Raw genomic sequence first — 16,179 nt, 5'->3', positions numbered from 1 at the left:
GCTTGCTTTAGCTTACAGCTGGGATGACTTTCATGTCTTGGGTGACCTGCTGGGAACATACATTCTTGGCATACACTCCTGACATTCTTCTTTCATCCCTCCCAGGAACCCCCCTCCCTGCCACAATGAGGCAGTAGCACAGGACTTGCTGGGGCGGGGGGGGGGGGCGGTGCGTACAGAGCATATTTAACAAATCAAACCAACCTTTAAATGAATCAAGATAATTCATACATTATCAACCCCTAGACAGTCACTCATTTGATTTAGGGGGGTGGACCAGAGTTAACTTACAGTTGTAATACCAGCCTCTTTATCTGGTTGAAAGGTTTTTTTAATAATCAAAAAAGGGTTATTTATCACCAGTGTACATACAGGTAGTCCTTGCCTAACGACCACAATTGGGACCAGAATCTTGATCCTCGTTGCGGTCATTAAGTGATCTCCCAGGACATTAAGTGGACAGAGCAAAAGAGCTGAAATCTTCCAGGCAAACAGCCCTTTTGCTCTCAAACGTTCCTAAAGCCTGCCAAAGCCCTGCATTGACTTTCTGGGGAAGCTGGCAATGAAGATTGCAAATGGTGATCACGTGATTGCAGGACGCTTGGTAACCAGTCGTAAATGTGAACTGGTTGCCAAGCACCCAAACTGTGGCCATGTGACCGCTGGGGGGGGGCGGTGTGATGTTTTACAATGGCCAGAAGTGCTTTATAGGCTGTAAAGCACCCCTTCCAAGGCCTTTGTAACTTCAAACTGTTGTTAAACGAATGGTCATTAAGCAAGGACTACCTGTACTTCTAAATCAAAAGGTCATTTGTGTAGGATAAAAGTTTCTGTCATTAGAAAATTTAGCAATCATGCATTGTGATGTATTTCCCATTTTTTAAAACTAGCAACCAGATGCTATATATTTCTTATTTCTTCAAAAACTGCAATTACTTTTGACCTTCTTAACCAAACTGGCCCTCCTTCTGTTAGGGCAAACAAATCATCATTACAAATAATACATTGCCCCCCCAGTTTCCTCTTAGAACTTTATGATATTTTCATCTTGGCAACAAGTCATTTAACAAACCACACCACTTCATATGTCTGCTAACAATCTTTCCTGAGGCTGGAAACCCTAATGGATGAAGTACTCTTTCTTGTCTCCTTTTGTGTGTTTCCATGACAAGTCAAAAATAAAATTTACTGAACTTCTGAATAATCTTCCCAAAATACATGGCAATCAATGATTAACAATTATAAAAAAACAGAACATAGCGTAGCTAAGCATAGCTAATATATCAGTTAAAATAGAAATATTTATATTAGTACCATAGAACTTAAAATTTAATAAATATAGGAAAGTTTCACAGTTCAGTGAGTGTATGATTCCTATTAATGTAGCACTGTTACTTTTGATTCAAGATAGACACACTCTAGAAATCTACTGGTGGCATGATGTGGGAACAACAGAATATGTTTTAAAATCTTTACAATTTTAAAATTGTATTTTAATTAATATTTATTCTTGTTTTACCAAGACTAAGGTCTTGAGTAAGATGGGCAGTGACTAAATTTGAAATATAAATAAAATCAGATCACTAATGATTTTCACATAAAATGGCAAGAGATCTTTAGGTGCTGAGGTTTAGAAAGCGTAAAAGATTAATGAATGAATGTGCCCTTATGTTGCTCAGTGTATACGCTTCCTTCAATGACTTTTTAAAAAACAAATTATTGTAATTATTATAGAATGTACTTTTTGTCAAAAGATCTACTCCATACTTACATTTAAAGTTTAAGGAGATAGCAGAGTGATATTGCTATAATAAATGCAAAAGGAAAGATTTAAAAGTAATACATTTGCAGTTTTTGCTTTGGTTATTTTATTCTGGGAGTTTCAAAGGCTTTTAAGTATCCTCAGTAGGATCTTTTCAGTAGAAAATTTGGAGTTATGGACATTGAGAGATTAAATATTTAATATATTTACAGGACAAGAAAACCAGTCAATGAGAAAGGAATGCAAGCTAGGTAGAAAGTTCCACAATTATCACAATTCCAATCAGATTTCCAGTAGCAGCACATTAATATTGCACACTTGTGTATTTCATCTACATCATTAGCAGTTATTCCAAATAGAGCTTTTATGCAGTACAGAATCAGAATTTCATCAGCAGTAGGGTAGTGCTTATTTCTGTAGAAGAAAGCCATATACTCAAATACAGCTTACTTATTTGGCCACCCTAAATATTTTATAAAACCTCATGGGATGATGCATTCACTTTGTAAATTTGATGTTCAGTTTTTGAATTATGGGATTGAAAACAGATATTAAGCAGAAAGCAATTTCTCTCTCCCCCCCTTCAGTTCCAGGTCCTTCTGCAGCTTTAACTACAATGCAGCTCTTCTCCAAACAAAACCCATCGAGACAGGAAGTCACCAAACTTCAACAACAAATTAAAACTAATGGTGCAGGTGTGACTGTATTGCGACGTGAAATTTCAGAGCTTCGCACCAAAGTGCAAGAGCAGCAGAAACAGCTCCAAGACCAAGATCAGAAACTGCTTGAGCAAACCCAAATCATAGGTGAGCAGAATGCCCGACTGGCAGAGCTTGAACGCAAATTGCGAGAAGTCATGGAAAGTGCAGTAGGAAATTCCTCTGGGTCAGCACCAACTGAGGAGGCCCCTAGGAAACGGAAGAAGGCTGCTGAATCAATAGGTTCACCTAGAAAGTCAAAACGCCTTCGAAATAATAAATAACTTTGGGATAAATGGCACTTCCAGGAGAACACACTGCTTTAATAGCTGAAGCGGGTTGTCTGGTCTGGATGCTGCAGTTTACAGCATGTATCATCTAGGCTGCTGGTTCTTCAGAACATCATAGACTTGAACGAACTTTCTCTCATTGCTGAGACATTACTTCACAACCCACCCCAACAACCCCATTTCAGTTTGAGTGGGTCTGTTGCACAGGACAATTATAATTTGTCACAAATTTGTACCCACCAGACCCAGTCTATCATGTCCTAAAAAGTTTGCTTTCATTTTCTACGCAGAAAATGACTATTAAAGTGAAACTTAAGTTTATGCATCAGTTTCCATACATTAGTATTTTCAGAATAAATTCAGGCTTAATCAATGATAAAATTAGAAACGGTTAAACAACAGACGTCCTGTTGTCTTGAAAATACCCACTTTTAAAAAATTTTGTGTGGGGGTGGGGGAGGTTGACTTTTTGTTGCAAGTGACCTTGTTTAGAACATCTGAAAAGTAGTTTATATGTGTGAGAGTCTACATAACAAGTAAGCTTACAGTATTGGCTATATATATTTTTGTAAATGTAACAAGCGAGGGATATCAGTCTAGTTTCCACAAATGCATACCCTACTTCTAAGCATTAGGAGCCATATTTTTATCTTGCATGGAGAGATGCATGCATTGCTTAGTCAGCTTGGTAAAAGCATTTGCCTGGAATCACTGTTGAATAGTTGGCCTCTCCCATCTTTTGATAGAACATTTGTTGGTTCCTCATCCATGACTCTGCATATGCTTTGAACACAGCTTTGCTTATCTTCTGGAGCTATTCTGCCTGAATACTACAAGGGAATATATAAGCCAAGCTATTTTGCTGCTTTTGCTTGCTTGTTGACTTAATCCAGATTGCACAGTTTGGCTCCTTTTGCTTGTGGGTTTCTGGTTATACACTACTGGTCCTGATTCAGAGATCGAAAGACCATTAAACTGGACAGAAGTTATTTGTTGATAAGAGTACACAGGCTTGCGGAGTCACCATCCAAGTTTTATGTGTGTTGAGAAAAAGATCTTACTGTTATGTGGAAAGAACTCTCTGTAATCCTGTGTTCTAGCTCTCATTATCCTAAGAAATACATTGAGTTCAGATATAAAAATGTTAATTTCTTTTGCACTCCTCCTGTTTTGAAATTGAACTGGAAAAGCATGTGTTGCACTGTACAGTCTCTGGATTTGTCACTTTAACAGCTTCCAAGTTGTAATGTACAGTGTTTTCCCCCAGTTGTATTTCTTTTAAACCTACAACAAATATTGCTCTCCATGCTTTAATTTGTTATTGCTAAATAATGTAATTCTATTGCTTGACTGTTACATTTTTCCCTTAACCTGCTATTACTAATTCAGCTTTTTGGTAATGTTGAAATTTGAAATGGGAATGGAAAAATGGATCTGAGTGGTTATTCAAAAAGCTCCTCTTAAGAGATAATCTTCTTAAAGTACCTTGGTTTAAAACAGATGATTATTCATTTTCATTTGTTAGTCAAAGACGAAAAAAAGCTTTGCCAAGGATTTTTCTTGCCTTTTTCTTTTAAAAAGCCTGTTAATTCTTAATTTGGAATATGTATTCCCTAAAACAAAGTATTGCAAATTGATATCAAGAGTTTGGAGTGTTTAATTTTTTTAAAAAAATTATATTGTTTTGCTACCTTAAGGCATTTTTACAATGTGTATTTGTTTAATTTTAAATGGGAGCAGGCTATGTATCTTACCAGTGGGCTTACACTGAATTATTTCAGATAATATAATACTTTTGAAACATTCACTCGAGCATTTCTTAATTGATATATCTCAGTTGTATCAAATCAGCACCAGTATATTTAATTCTTAGTTTATAAAGAATAATATGGATACAATATTTTTTTAAGTGAATATGTTCCTTTATATGTCAACTCTTGGTGCATTTTGATATTTATTTTTTTCATGATCTAATCACATTTAACAAGATGTAGTGATGGCCTTCAATCTGGATATCTTAAGAGAATCAAATTCATTGAGGGGGAGGCCATCAGTAATAACACATTATCTCCTGGATTATAGACAGTATGCCTCTCAATAACAGTTGCTGGGGAACACCAGTGATAAGGTGCTGTTGGGTTTGCTTTCTTTTTTTTTTAATGGTAATTTTATTAAACATTACAATTAAAAAGAAAAACTAATATAAGCTAAAAAAAAAAACCCTAAAAGAATAAAAAGAAAAAATAGACAGCGCAGAAAAGAAGGAAAAATAGAAAAATAAGAAAATAAAAGAAAATAAAAGAAATATATAAAGAAATGACTTCCCCCTTCATCGCAAGTATAAACAATTTTAGTAACTTATCACCTACTCTTAAACTACAACAAATGATCTCTTCTTCCCATATCTCATTTCTTATCTGTAAACAAATCCTTAAAGCCTTGTTGGTTCAGTCTTGGTCAGCAACATATCTATTTTAACCTTGATCAAATAAACCAACTTTATATTCCTTCCTTTTACTTTTAACACTTTTGAGCTTTAATCCCTTCAAATAACGTCCTAGAACTTGATTTCATTTTTTCTTTGTCCCTTCTCACAAAATTTTTCAAAGTTTTAACAAGTCTGTTTTGTAAATTCAATATGGGAAAGTTATCCACGTCACTCATTTGGTTTGTTATTTGTATATCCCTTTTAATTATTAAGACATTAGCCGGTTTCTTTTGTATGTCCAGTGTAGCATCTTTTTCCATATAATTCTTGTAGCCAGTCATTTTTAAATCCATTTTCAGATTGGTCTCAGTCTTGTCCAGTCAAATTTGTTCCTCTTCCATAATATCTTTTAAACACAGTCTGTCTATAATGGCACACTCTCTTAAAATCAACTTCTGGGTCCATTGTTCACAAATATCCTTCAGTACGTCCAATGTTAAAATATTTTGCTCCATTCTGTATTAGTGAGTCAAATTTAAGTGTTCTCCTTTAATTGTAATCTTTAATTCCTTCTGGTTCCCTCTAGTGTCCAACCTTCAAAATTCCATCCTATCATGTTTTTTTTAAGAATTGAAAACAACAGCGTTTTCCTATGGGAAGGATTCTTAGAATTAAATTTCAAAATACTATTTCTAATCCATCTGGACCCATAGTCCATTTGTAACTTTCCAAAATCAATGTTCCAATCATCCTTTTGCTGTTTATTCCAAAAAAAAAAAAAGATTTTTTTAAAAAGTCCTTAAACTTCTATTTAAAACTTCATTCACTAAGGATTGAAGGAAACTCATCTGGCACTATAAAACTTGTTGATCCAAAGGTTCCTAATAGCTGAAAGGCAATTAACAAGCAATTTCCAAAAGTGATTAGAAAAGGAAGTATGCGAACCCAGTGTCCGTTAAGGCGCCAACCACGGTTTGAGCAAAGATGACTTTCCCTTATGTCCCAGAGCTCTAAACCCTCCAGAGACCAGTGTCTTGCAGCTTCCTCATGAGGAGCACTTGTTGGTGATCTCAAGTCCTCTCCTTGTCCAGAGAGGAATTTCACAGAGCCGGTTTGCTCGCCAGCTCTTTGCTCCATTGCAACCATCTTCAGTTCACTACTTTTTCCTCGGGAGTCCACTGTTGGGTTTGATTTCTTTTTGCGGGCTTACCTTATGCATCTTTTGGGCACCCTGAAAATGCTAGACCAGAGAATGCTAGACCTGGTCTAGAATCTGAACTAATCTATCAGGGCTGTGCTTTCATTTTCCATATTAGTGGTGCCCAAGGAGGAGGATAAACATATTACCTTCTCTGCCTTTCTCCACAGAACAAGCAGTATTGGGTACAATACAGTATGCTGGTACTAGGGCATAAAAAGATACTCTGTTTGCACCTCCCCATCAGATATTTGTCAAAGTAAGATCAAGTTCATGAATTCCTACAGGGGAATACAGTATGTATTTGTATGTGTCTGAATACATGCTTGCAGATGTCACTTTCCTGTGTATGGAACTTATTCTCAAGCTGTAAAGTATTATAGTTGTTCACTGAATTTAATCTATTTCTCTCTTCTGAACTCTTAATAGCTCCAGATTCTGGGGAAGAACTTCGATCATATTTTCTGTTTGGCCTGGGTGGAGTTATATTACTCCTATGCTTAGGCAACTTTCTAATCACCCTCCCCACTCCTTGGCAGTAGTTCCCAATCATAATGTCAAAGTGTTCATCAAGGGAGGAGTCAAAAAAGAACTCTCTGAGTGTGGAATTGAAGTCCCACTCCCTTTTTTATGTGTGTTTCACGGAAACCTTACCTTTTTTGAGACTCCCTACGCATCCCCATCCCCCTCATGAGAGTCAAAGATGAAGCATAGCTCATGGGCACCAAATGGATAGAGGGCTGTCCTTGGGCTTAGAGGGGCAGCAGGAAGTATGGCACAGGGATATGTCCCCACCCCATATCCTCAGCAATGTGTGGCAGGGCTTCTGCCTGGCAGACCGTTCCCTCTATCCACTTCTGCATAACCTTTCAAGTTAGGAATCACTTGCTGCCAGCACTCACAGGTTTGGGCCAGGAATGTGGTTGAGTGCTCTATAATACTATTGAGAGCAATGCTGGTTGGGTGTGCAGCATTGGGGATATGGCATATAGATCGGATTGTAAGCACGCGATTTCCACTCCCCTGTTTTTGAATGTCCCTGCCCTCTAGTTCCTGAAGATGCCTTTGTCCCTGGACTCCATGGTGGCGGTTATTAAGTCCTTAACCACCTGGAACCTATCTACCTTTCTCCTGAAATTAAATTGTAGATCTCTATACACTAGTTGGCAGCTCTTCTCACTGCCTTTGAAGATGTCGTCAGCCTCCTTGGGCATCCAGAGGGAGTCCTCACACTGAAAGCCACTTCCATATTTATTTTAGCCACAGCGTAATCACAATAGATTTAAAGTGGGGGTGAAGTGGGTACTCCCCCTCCATCCCCCACGCTCACCTACTAACATTTCCAGCCTCCCTTTTGTACTGTTAAAAGTACTAATATTTTATTTTTCCTACCCAGATACAGGAGCTTAAGTTGTTATAACTGAACATCATACTGTTGGATTTGGGCTACCATTCCAGCTTGTCAGGGAAATTTTGAATTATGGTTTTATTTTCTATTTAATTTCTATTTAATGAGTAAGCTGTGTACTTAAGAATCAGGTGACATTTCAGTCTGTATTGTTTCTTTACAATTGTAAAATTGAAAAATTACTAAATTGAGTGTCTAAGATTTGGCAAGTGATTACAGAATTAAACACCCAAAGTTTGGTAACTGATTACAAAATTCAGCCTTATAGTCTAAGAGAAAGGAGAAGGGAAAAAAGAAAGGGGAAAGAATGAAGTGGGGAAGTCTCTTGAGATCTTTCTAGTGTAGGCTGATGTTAAGTTCTCCCCATTTGTTGCAAATTCCCTTACATTATTCCTGTCTAATTCAACATTATTCCTGTCTAATTCTTGTTATGTCAACCCCACTCTACTAAAGCTTAATTGTAGTCTGCTTGTTTTTTTAGAGCATTTTATTTTGTTGTCCCAAGCAAAAAAAAAGAAACAGGTTAGGGTGTTATTAGTATGAGTTGTATTTGGTTTCACGGAACAAGTTGTATAGGTCTTTCTATCAGGGGATAGGCTTGGAGATGATATCTACTAAACCAGTAGATATGTGCAGTGGTAAATAACAAGTCAAACACAGCTGATAGTCCAACAGACTTGTATTTACAGTGGGCAAATATATACAATATAGGCAATGGTCAGTTAAACAATCCAAGGTCATACACTTACAGTTCAGTCCAATGTAGCAGTTCAACAACAGTATCTCCTCTCCAAACATCCCCCAACAACTTTGCTTTGGATACAGCCTACTGTTATACTTCGGCTATCCAATCACAGCCATCCTTCCTCACCTGAAATGTGTTCTATCATAATGATATACTCCTTAAAGGGAACACTTATGGTGAATACCTAACACCCCTCCTTTCCTTTATGGAGATAAACACGTTTTATTTACAATGATATATACATATATACATTTAGATCAGGCTTTTGATATACAGTCTTGATATGAGATCTTGGTGTTTCTTCACACCTAATGGTTTTGTGAATCCATCAGCTAACATCTCCTCAGATGGACAATACTTGAGTTGGATAAATTCCCTATTGACAGCATCCCTTACGTTTTCGTAGCGAATGGCTACATGTTTTGTTCTCGCCTTCATCCATTCGGAGGTAGCCATTTTGATACATGCTTGACTGTCTTCGTAAACTTTTATAGGGTATTCTGTACTTATTCCTATATCTTTTAATAGTTGTTTAATTTTATCCTTCTGATGCCACAAATAACTACCAGATGTCGTTCTTACTATACTGACTCCTAGATAGTTTTTTATTTCTCCTAGATCTTTTAAATCAAAAATTGTTCTTAGCTCTTTCTTTGCATTACTAATTAGCCCCTCCTCATTGGCTATTACTAATAAATCACCAACAAAACTTAACATGGTTATTTGCTTTCCATTAACATCCTTAATGAAAACACATGGATCTGCTGTTGTTGCTTTATAGCCTAACTTAGTTAATGTTAGACTAGACAGTTAATGCCATTCATGGGCACTTTGTCGTAGCCCATATAACACGCTCTTCAACAACCATACATGTCCAGGTGATTGTCCCTTATATCCTGGTGCAGCTTCTAAATAAACTGTGTTTAAGCTCTGCATTTAAATAAGCTGTATTGATGTCTAAATGATGTACATGATCACGATGTATGGCTGCTAAAGCTAAACATAGTCTGACACACTTTTATCAGTGGGGGAAAATGTTTCATCATAGGTGGTGTGGTTTTGTGCATACCCTTTAGCTACTAACCTAGCTTTATACTGGGTTTCTCCATTCACTGTGCATTTTATTTTGTATACCCATCTTGATCCTATTACTTTTTCTCCTTCAGGTAACTCTACTTCTTTAAATACTTGCTTTCTACATAAAGCTTCATATTCTTTTTGCATTGCCTTTAGCCATTTTTCTCTTTCTACCTGAGGCAAATTCATTACATCCTCATAATTCTGTGGTTCTACAGCCACATTACATAACGTAATATCCCCTGGTACATACCTCTGTGGTGGTAAGCCCTTATTTTGCCTTTGACTTCTCCTTACTTCTGGAGGTTCACTTACTGGTATATCTGAATCCTGCTCCTCTTGCTTAAATGTTGCAGGAGTCGTTCTACTTTCATCCGTAATATTACTCCCAGCTGAACCTTTATTTTCACTTGTTTCTTTATCTTGGCTCAGTGGCAGATATACTACGCTGTCTTTAACCCTATTCCACCCAGATAGTTCAATCTAGATCTGTTTCGTTTACGGAACAATCTTTACGTTCTTACTCGCTAAATGGTATGATTTTGTAGCAGGTTCATATCCCAGAAATACTTAGTCGCTCTATCCTGAGCCTTTCTCCGAAATTTCTTGGGAATTTTAACCCATGCTCCACAACCAAAAATACACAGATGGGATAAAATGGGTTTCTTTCTATATAACATTTCAAAAGATGTCTTCTGAAGTGTTGAATGCCACACTCTATTAGTAATATAACATGCTGTATACATAGCTTCAGCCCAATAACTTTTTCCTAAACCAGCATCAGCTAATAACCATCTCATTATTTGTTGTAAAGCATCATTTTTCTTTTCCACCATGCCATTTTCTGCTGGTGTTGCCACATTACATAATCTGTGGCGTATTCCCTTGGCTTTTAACCATTTCTGTAGCTTTAAATTTGTAAATTCCAAACCTCTTATCTGTTTGCAGCTGTCCTACTAAACATGCATATCTTCTTTCAACAAAGTTAACCCATTCCTGGATAAACGCTGTAGCTTGTTCTTTTGCTTTCAAAATATACACAAAAGTATAACGTGTATAATGATCTATTATTACTAGAGCATATCTCGCACCACCATAGGACTTTGGATAAGGCCCTATTAAGTCAGCAAAACATAGCTCAAACAGTCGAATTGTTACTCTTTCACTTTGTTTACACACTGGACTGGCCTTGGATTTTTCTTTCTTACAAACGGCACAGTCTAAATAAGCTGAACATTTGTTTAAGTTTAATCCATATGAGTTCTCCACTGTTTTCTGTAGAACCCTAAAACTTACATGCCCTAAACGTCTATGCAACAGGTGAATACAATTATCATGCTCTGGCTTATTACCAAACACTGTTTGTGCAGCATTTGCAGATATAGGTGTGTTTAATACATACAAACCACCTTTCATGGTACCTTGTGCTAACTGGGTTTGCTCCTTATATATAGTACACATACTTTTCTCAAAAGAAACTAAACCCTTTCTGGTCTAATGCAGAAACAGATACTAAACTGTGATTTAACTGAGGCACAAACAATACGTCTTCTAAAGACTCACCAAGTTCTTGTATAAACACTGTCCCAACACCCTCAACTTTGGCACAAACACCATTTGCCAATTTCACTGAGGTTACTGGGCTGGTCCCAAAGATGTAAACAAGGTCCGAACTCGGCAGACATGATGACTAGCTCCACTGTCAAGAAGCCAATGATTGTCAACTTTTTCTTCCATTGGATGAATGACAGAGACTTGAGAACTTTTCCAACTCCTCCTCCACCCCTTGTCTTTCTTTAGCTCGGGAAGTGCAGGCTCATTGTAAATGGGAAAAAGATCCACAGCGAAAACGCTTTGTTACATTGATGCTAGAAAACGCCCCCTCCTCATCCTGAACTGCAGTTTTTGATACTTTGATAACCGACTTGTTATCAAGGTTAGAGTTAACTCTTGCTGTGGGAGAGACTCTAAAGATGTTACTAGGTTGTCGAAGACTTCAGGAAGAGACGAGAGAATAATAAAAACTTTATGGAGCTCTGGAAATAACACATCTCTTTCTTCCAGCTCAATAAACATTGATTGCATCAGCTGTAGATGGTTAGCCACACTGGAACCAGGCAACATCCTTGTCCTGTACAGCTTTCTCGTGAAACTTATTTTAGAGACAACGGAGTCACGCACATAAAGCCACCACAAAACATTCCAGCATTCGTGGGCGGAATCCAGCCTTCTCACATGCATCAGCTGTGAATCCTCTATGCCCAGAATAATGCTTGCCAGTGCTTTCACATTGTCCCTCTCCTGGGCTGGGGTTAATGCATCAACAGGAGGTACATTTGTTATAGTCCACAAACCTCCTCTCTTGAGGAACATTTCCATCTTCACAGCCCATGTCAAATAATTTTGCTCATTCAGGGATGTGAGAGGTAGCTGCATAAGGGCTGTAGCTGCCATCTCCTACAGACTATTAAAACTTTTTCCCTGGAGCAAAAACAGCAAGACATTCTACTTGTTCTACTAGGTATCAACCTGGAACTTTGACCAAGCCTTTTAGCTCACACTTGTGCCTGGGCCCATAACCTATCAGGGGATAGGCTTGGAGAAGATATCTACTAAACCAGTAGATATGCACAGTGGTAAATAACAAGTCAAACACAGCTGATAGTCCAACAGACTTGTATTTACAGTGGGCAAATACAGTGGTACCTCGGGATACGAACTTAATCCGTTCCGTGACTCTGGTTGCAACTCGAGTTGGTCTCAAGTCGAGGTAAAGTTTCCCATAAGGTTCAATGTAAATCCGGTTAATCCGTTCCGCCCTCCAAATGTGGTCGCAACCCGAGGCAAATTTCCCCATAGGGTTCAATGTAAATCCGGATAATCCATTCCACTCTCCGCCCGAATTTGGTCGCAACCCGAGGCAATTTTCTCTTCAGAGCCTTACTCCTGCCAAGCCTGCTCTGCATTTTCTTTGGAGCCATGTTAACACGCACACCAAAAACCTTCGCAAAACACCACAAAACACACCACAAGCCTCACCGAACGTCTCCTTGCTACCGTGACCTCGCCCACAGGAAGCCGCGACCACGTGGCAGCGGGGAAAATGGCCACGGATCCGGTTCGTAAGTCAAGGCGAGTTTGTAACCTGAGGTAAATTTTTCCTGCCGAAGCTGGTCGTAACCCGAAATGTTCGTTAGTAGAGGCGTTCATAACCCAAGGTACCACTGTATATACAATATAGGCAATGGTCAGTTAAACAATCCAAGGTCATACACTTACAGTTCAGTCCAATGTAGCAGTTCAACAATAGTATCTCCTCTCCAAACATCCCCCAACAACTTTGCTTGGGATACAGCCTACTGTTATACTTCGGCTATCCAATCACAGCCATCCTTCCTCACCTGAAATGTGTTCTATCATAATGATATACTCCTTAAAGGGAACACTTATGGTGAATACCTAACACTTTCCTATAGGAATGACACTCTTAACTTCATAGAGCTTCTCAGATAAAGAACGTTATCAGACTATAAAGAACATATGACAGCTTTACTTAAACACAGCACAATGGTTCCTTGGCAACACCTATTTTCTCCCTTGTCTATAGGATATTGTCTATCTCATCTCCACCCCATGACTGAGATGGCCCTGATTGTTAGATGTACCAGTATTATAGTGGCATTTTCTCCCTTATTCAAACATTGCCCAACTACATCCTCAAGGTTTTCTTCCTTAGCTTGGAGGAAAGTCAGATGACTAGTAGTTACCATGAACGTGGGCAGGCAGGGGTGCCTGTGGGAGGAGATTAAAAAAGTCAAGATGGTGATTGTGACCATGTGCTTGAAGCCCTTCCCCCTTCTTACATACATTGTATGTAAAAAAGGGGCAGGGCTTCCATTGCATGGTTCCAGCTGCCATTTTTACTTCATCAAGTCAAAGTCAAAAGTCACCCCCCTGCAGAAACCCCACAGATTGATACAAAAAAGCATTTTGATATTGTACACAATACCCTTTTCTTCACTGAAGGGTTATCATTGCATGTGAAGCGAAACACTGAACCTTTTCTACATTTTTTGGTCCCTGATACTGAAGGAGTAAAACAAATACAGGTAGTTCTTGACCTATAATTGGCACTGGAATTTCCACTGCTAAGCAATGCGGTGTAAAGCATATCACGTGACCTCATTGCTTACTGATGGCAACCCCGGCACTCCCCATTGCCATTGTTAATCAAATTCCACCAGTCGTTAGCTGAGGACCCAACCCAATCCAAGCCCTCTCAGCCCCGAGCCTCGGTAAGGTAAGGGACTGCCTCATCTTCAACTGTCCCCCCACACCTGTCTCCCTCCCATCTCTGCCCTTTTGACCACCCCACACCCTGCCTTGTGGGGCGACAAGCAGCCCCAGAACAACATGGCTGTGGGGCTGCTTGCCATGCTGCGGCTCGGGCTTCTTGAGCCACAGCACAGCACGAAGCCACAGCCACCCCAAGAAGCCCCAGCAGCGTACGCAAAGTTGAGAAGCCCCGGGAAGCTGCAGCTGTCCCAGCCACAGTCACCCTTGCCACCCTGCACTCTGAGGCCCCTGCTGCCTTACTCTCCACCGCCCCAGCTGACCTTTGCCGTTGTCTTGCTCCTGCTGCTGACAAGGTGTGCCCACCCTGGCCCTTCGCAAGGCAGATGCTGGCCATGTGAGACCATCTTCCCCAGGTCTTAAAGGGAAACTGCCAAGAGTGACCTTGGGAAAAAAGCCTCATGTGGCCAGAAACTGCCTCACAAAGGCCAGGCCAGGTATGCTTGGTCAGTAGCAGGAACAAGAAGACAGTGAAGATCAGCTAGGGTGGCAGGGGCTGTGGAGTGCAGAGGGCCAAAAGGCCATAGCTGGGGGGGAAGATGGGTGGGGGGAGTTGAATGACCCCATGGTCATTAAGTGTAGGCAGGCCAAGTGCCCTCCTCTCCACCTTGATCACATGACCATGGGGACGCTGCAACAGCTGTAACTTTGGGAACCAGTCATAAGTCCCTTCCTTCAGCGCTGCTGTAACTTTGAATGGTCGCTGAACAAATGGCCATAAGTTGAGGACAACCTGTACCTGAACCAAAACCTCCAAACTACTAAGGCCCCTGAACTCAAGTAAGCCTCCTTAATAGCTTGGTTAGGTATTTGCAGATGCTGGCTCACAAGTCATCTTTAATCAGGACTAATATTTTTAGATGGAAACTAGGAGTAACTAACCACATAAACTGCCAGCCTCCACTTTATTATTCTGCTTATCTCAGTATAAACAGAATACCTAATCCATGTTATGATTGATATTTGACATTACTGGTTAGCATTTATAATATATAAAGGTGGTGTGTACCCTCCTTCAGGAAGCAGGTCTGTCCCCAGCACTGCTCAAATAAATTTGGCGCAAGCAGATTGTGTGGTCTTCACTCATAAATTAGGTCATGAGGAAATTTTCTCCTTCAATATCCTTGTTACCCAATGAATTTCTATTTCAGAGCATCATCAAATATACACTGTAAGAACTGAGTATGCATTTTGACCTGGACCCCCTTATTAGGTTGGTCTGATAGTTGTTTTGACTATAGAAACAAATTGTTTCAGTAAAGCTGCTTGATTTTTTTCAACCTAAAAAAATAAAGAATCACACTTATTCATATTACTCTTAAAGCAGCACTGCCTTCCTTCAGACTCCTGTAGCTTTAATGACTAGCAGAGATGCTTGTTTGTGTTACCATTTCCTCCAAATAATTTTTGAAGCATACAAAGGCTGTCTTGTTAATTCTTTTTATTCAAAAATGCTTCACTCTTTTTGTATGAGGTTTTTTTTTTTTGTTCAGGGATTCTCACTTTTTATTTTAAAAACTGATTATCATGATTAAGGTTTTTAAAACCTGGAAGTAGCCTGGGCCTTTGGGATCTCTGAGTCTTCTTTGCACACTAACAAATACCTCCCCAATGTAGCTGTTGTCACCTTATTAAGAAAATATTTAGGCTGCCTTTTGTCCATCTGCAGAAAAATCCTGATGGGGGCTGACAAGGAGGTTTTTCTTAATGCCCATCAAATTCAGAAGTAGGGCTACTTTAGAGAAAGTATATACTGTAATGCTTCTATGAATATATCTCTGCCAGGAATAATAGCTTTTGGACTCAGTGTGGATCCCCTCATTTGATCTACTTGACTCAATCTTTTTTTTTCTGGCTCCACCACATGCATACCCTCAGGTGAGAGGGCAACCTTATTGGTTAAGATCGGTCCACACATCCATCTCCCCCCACCCCCGTTTTTACAACCCATTCACAGACTTGGAGTAGCAAGCCAATGTACCCTTGAGAGTCCTATTAATGTCAATGAAGTTTTCCTCCATATTAACATACATCCTAGAAGTGGACCTCCTGGATTGAGGGCAAGGCTAAACGCCGCTCAGGCGAGGCTCCTGTTGCCAAAATGCTGCTGTTACTGAAACGGGCCATGTCCGATGGCAGGCCTGAACGGAGCCTTAGGCTCCGGGCTCTCTCCATTCAATCAGCTACGCTAAGGCAGCGCAAACATGGGGACAGTTAAGA

General features: G+C 39.5%; 1 protein-coding gene across 1 annotated transcript in view; it reads left to right on the top strand.

The window, feature by feature from the left end:
• FBXO28 (F-box protein 28) overlaps positions 1–9,072 on the top strand; it is a 39,018-nt gene extending 29,946 nt beyond the window's left edge. Inside the window, exon 5 of the mRNA XM_007426287.4 lies at positions 2,350–9,072. Within this exon, the coding sequence (XP_007426349.1) occupies positions 2,350–2,744 (395 nt within the window). The 3' untranslated portion in view covers positions 2,745–9,072. The remainder of the gene's footprint in view (positions 1–2,349) is intronic.
• The last annotated feature ends 7,107 nt before the right edge of the window (positions 9,073–16,179 follow it).

The sequence above is a fragment of the Python bivittatus genome, unplaced genomic scaffold (genome assembly GCF_059951505.1).
Source record: "Python bivittatus isolate LINGU-HERP-01145 unplaced genomic scaffold, Pbiv_v1 ctg000020_np1212, whole genome shotgun sequence".
NCBI classification, from domain to species: domain Eukaryota; kingdom Metazoa; phylum Chordata; class Lepidosauria; order Squamata; family Pythonidae; genus Python; species Python bivittatus.
Note: the sequence above shows the minus strand (reverse complement) of the source record. Positions and strands in the feature narration are given on the sequence as shown.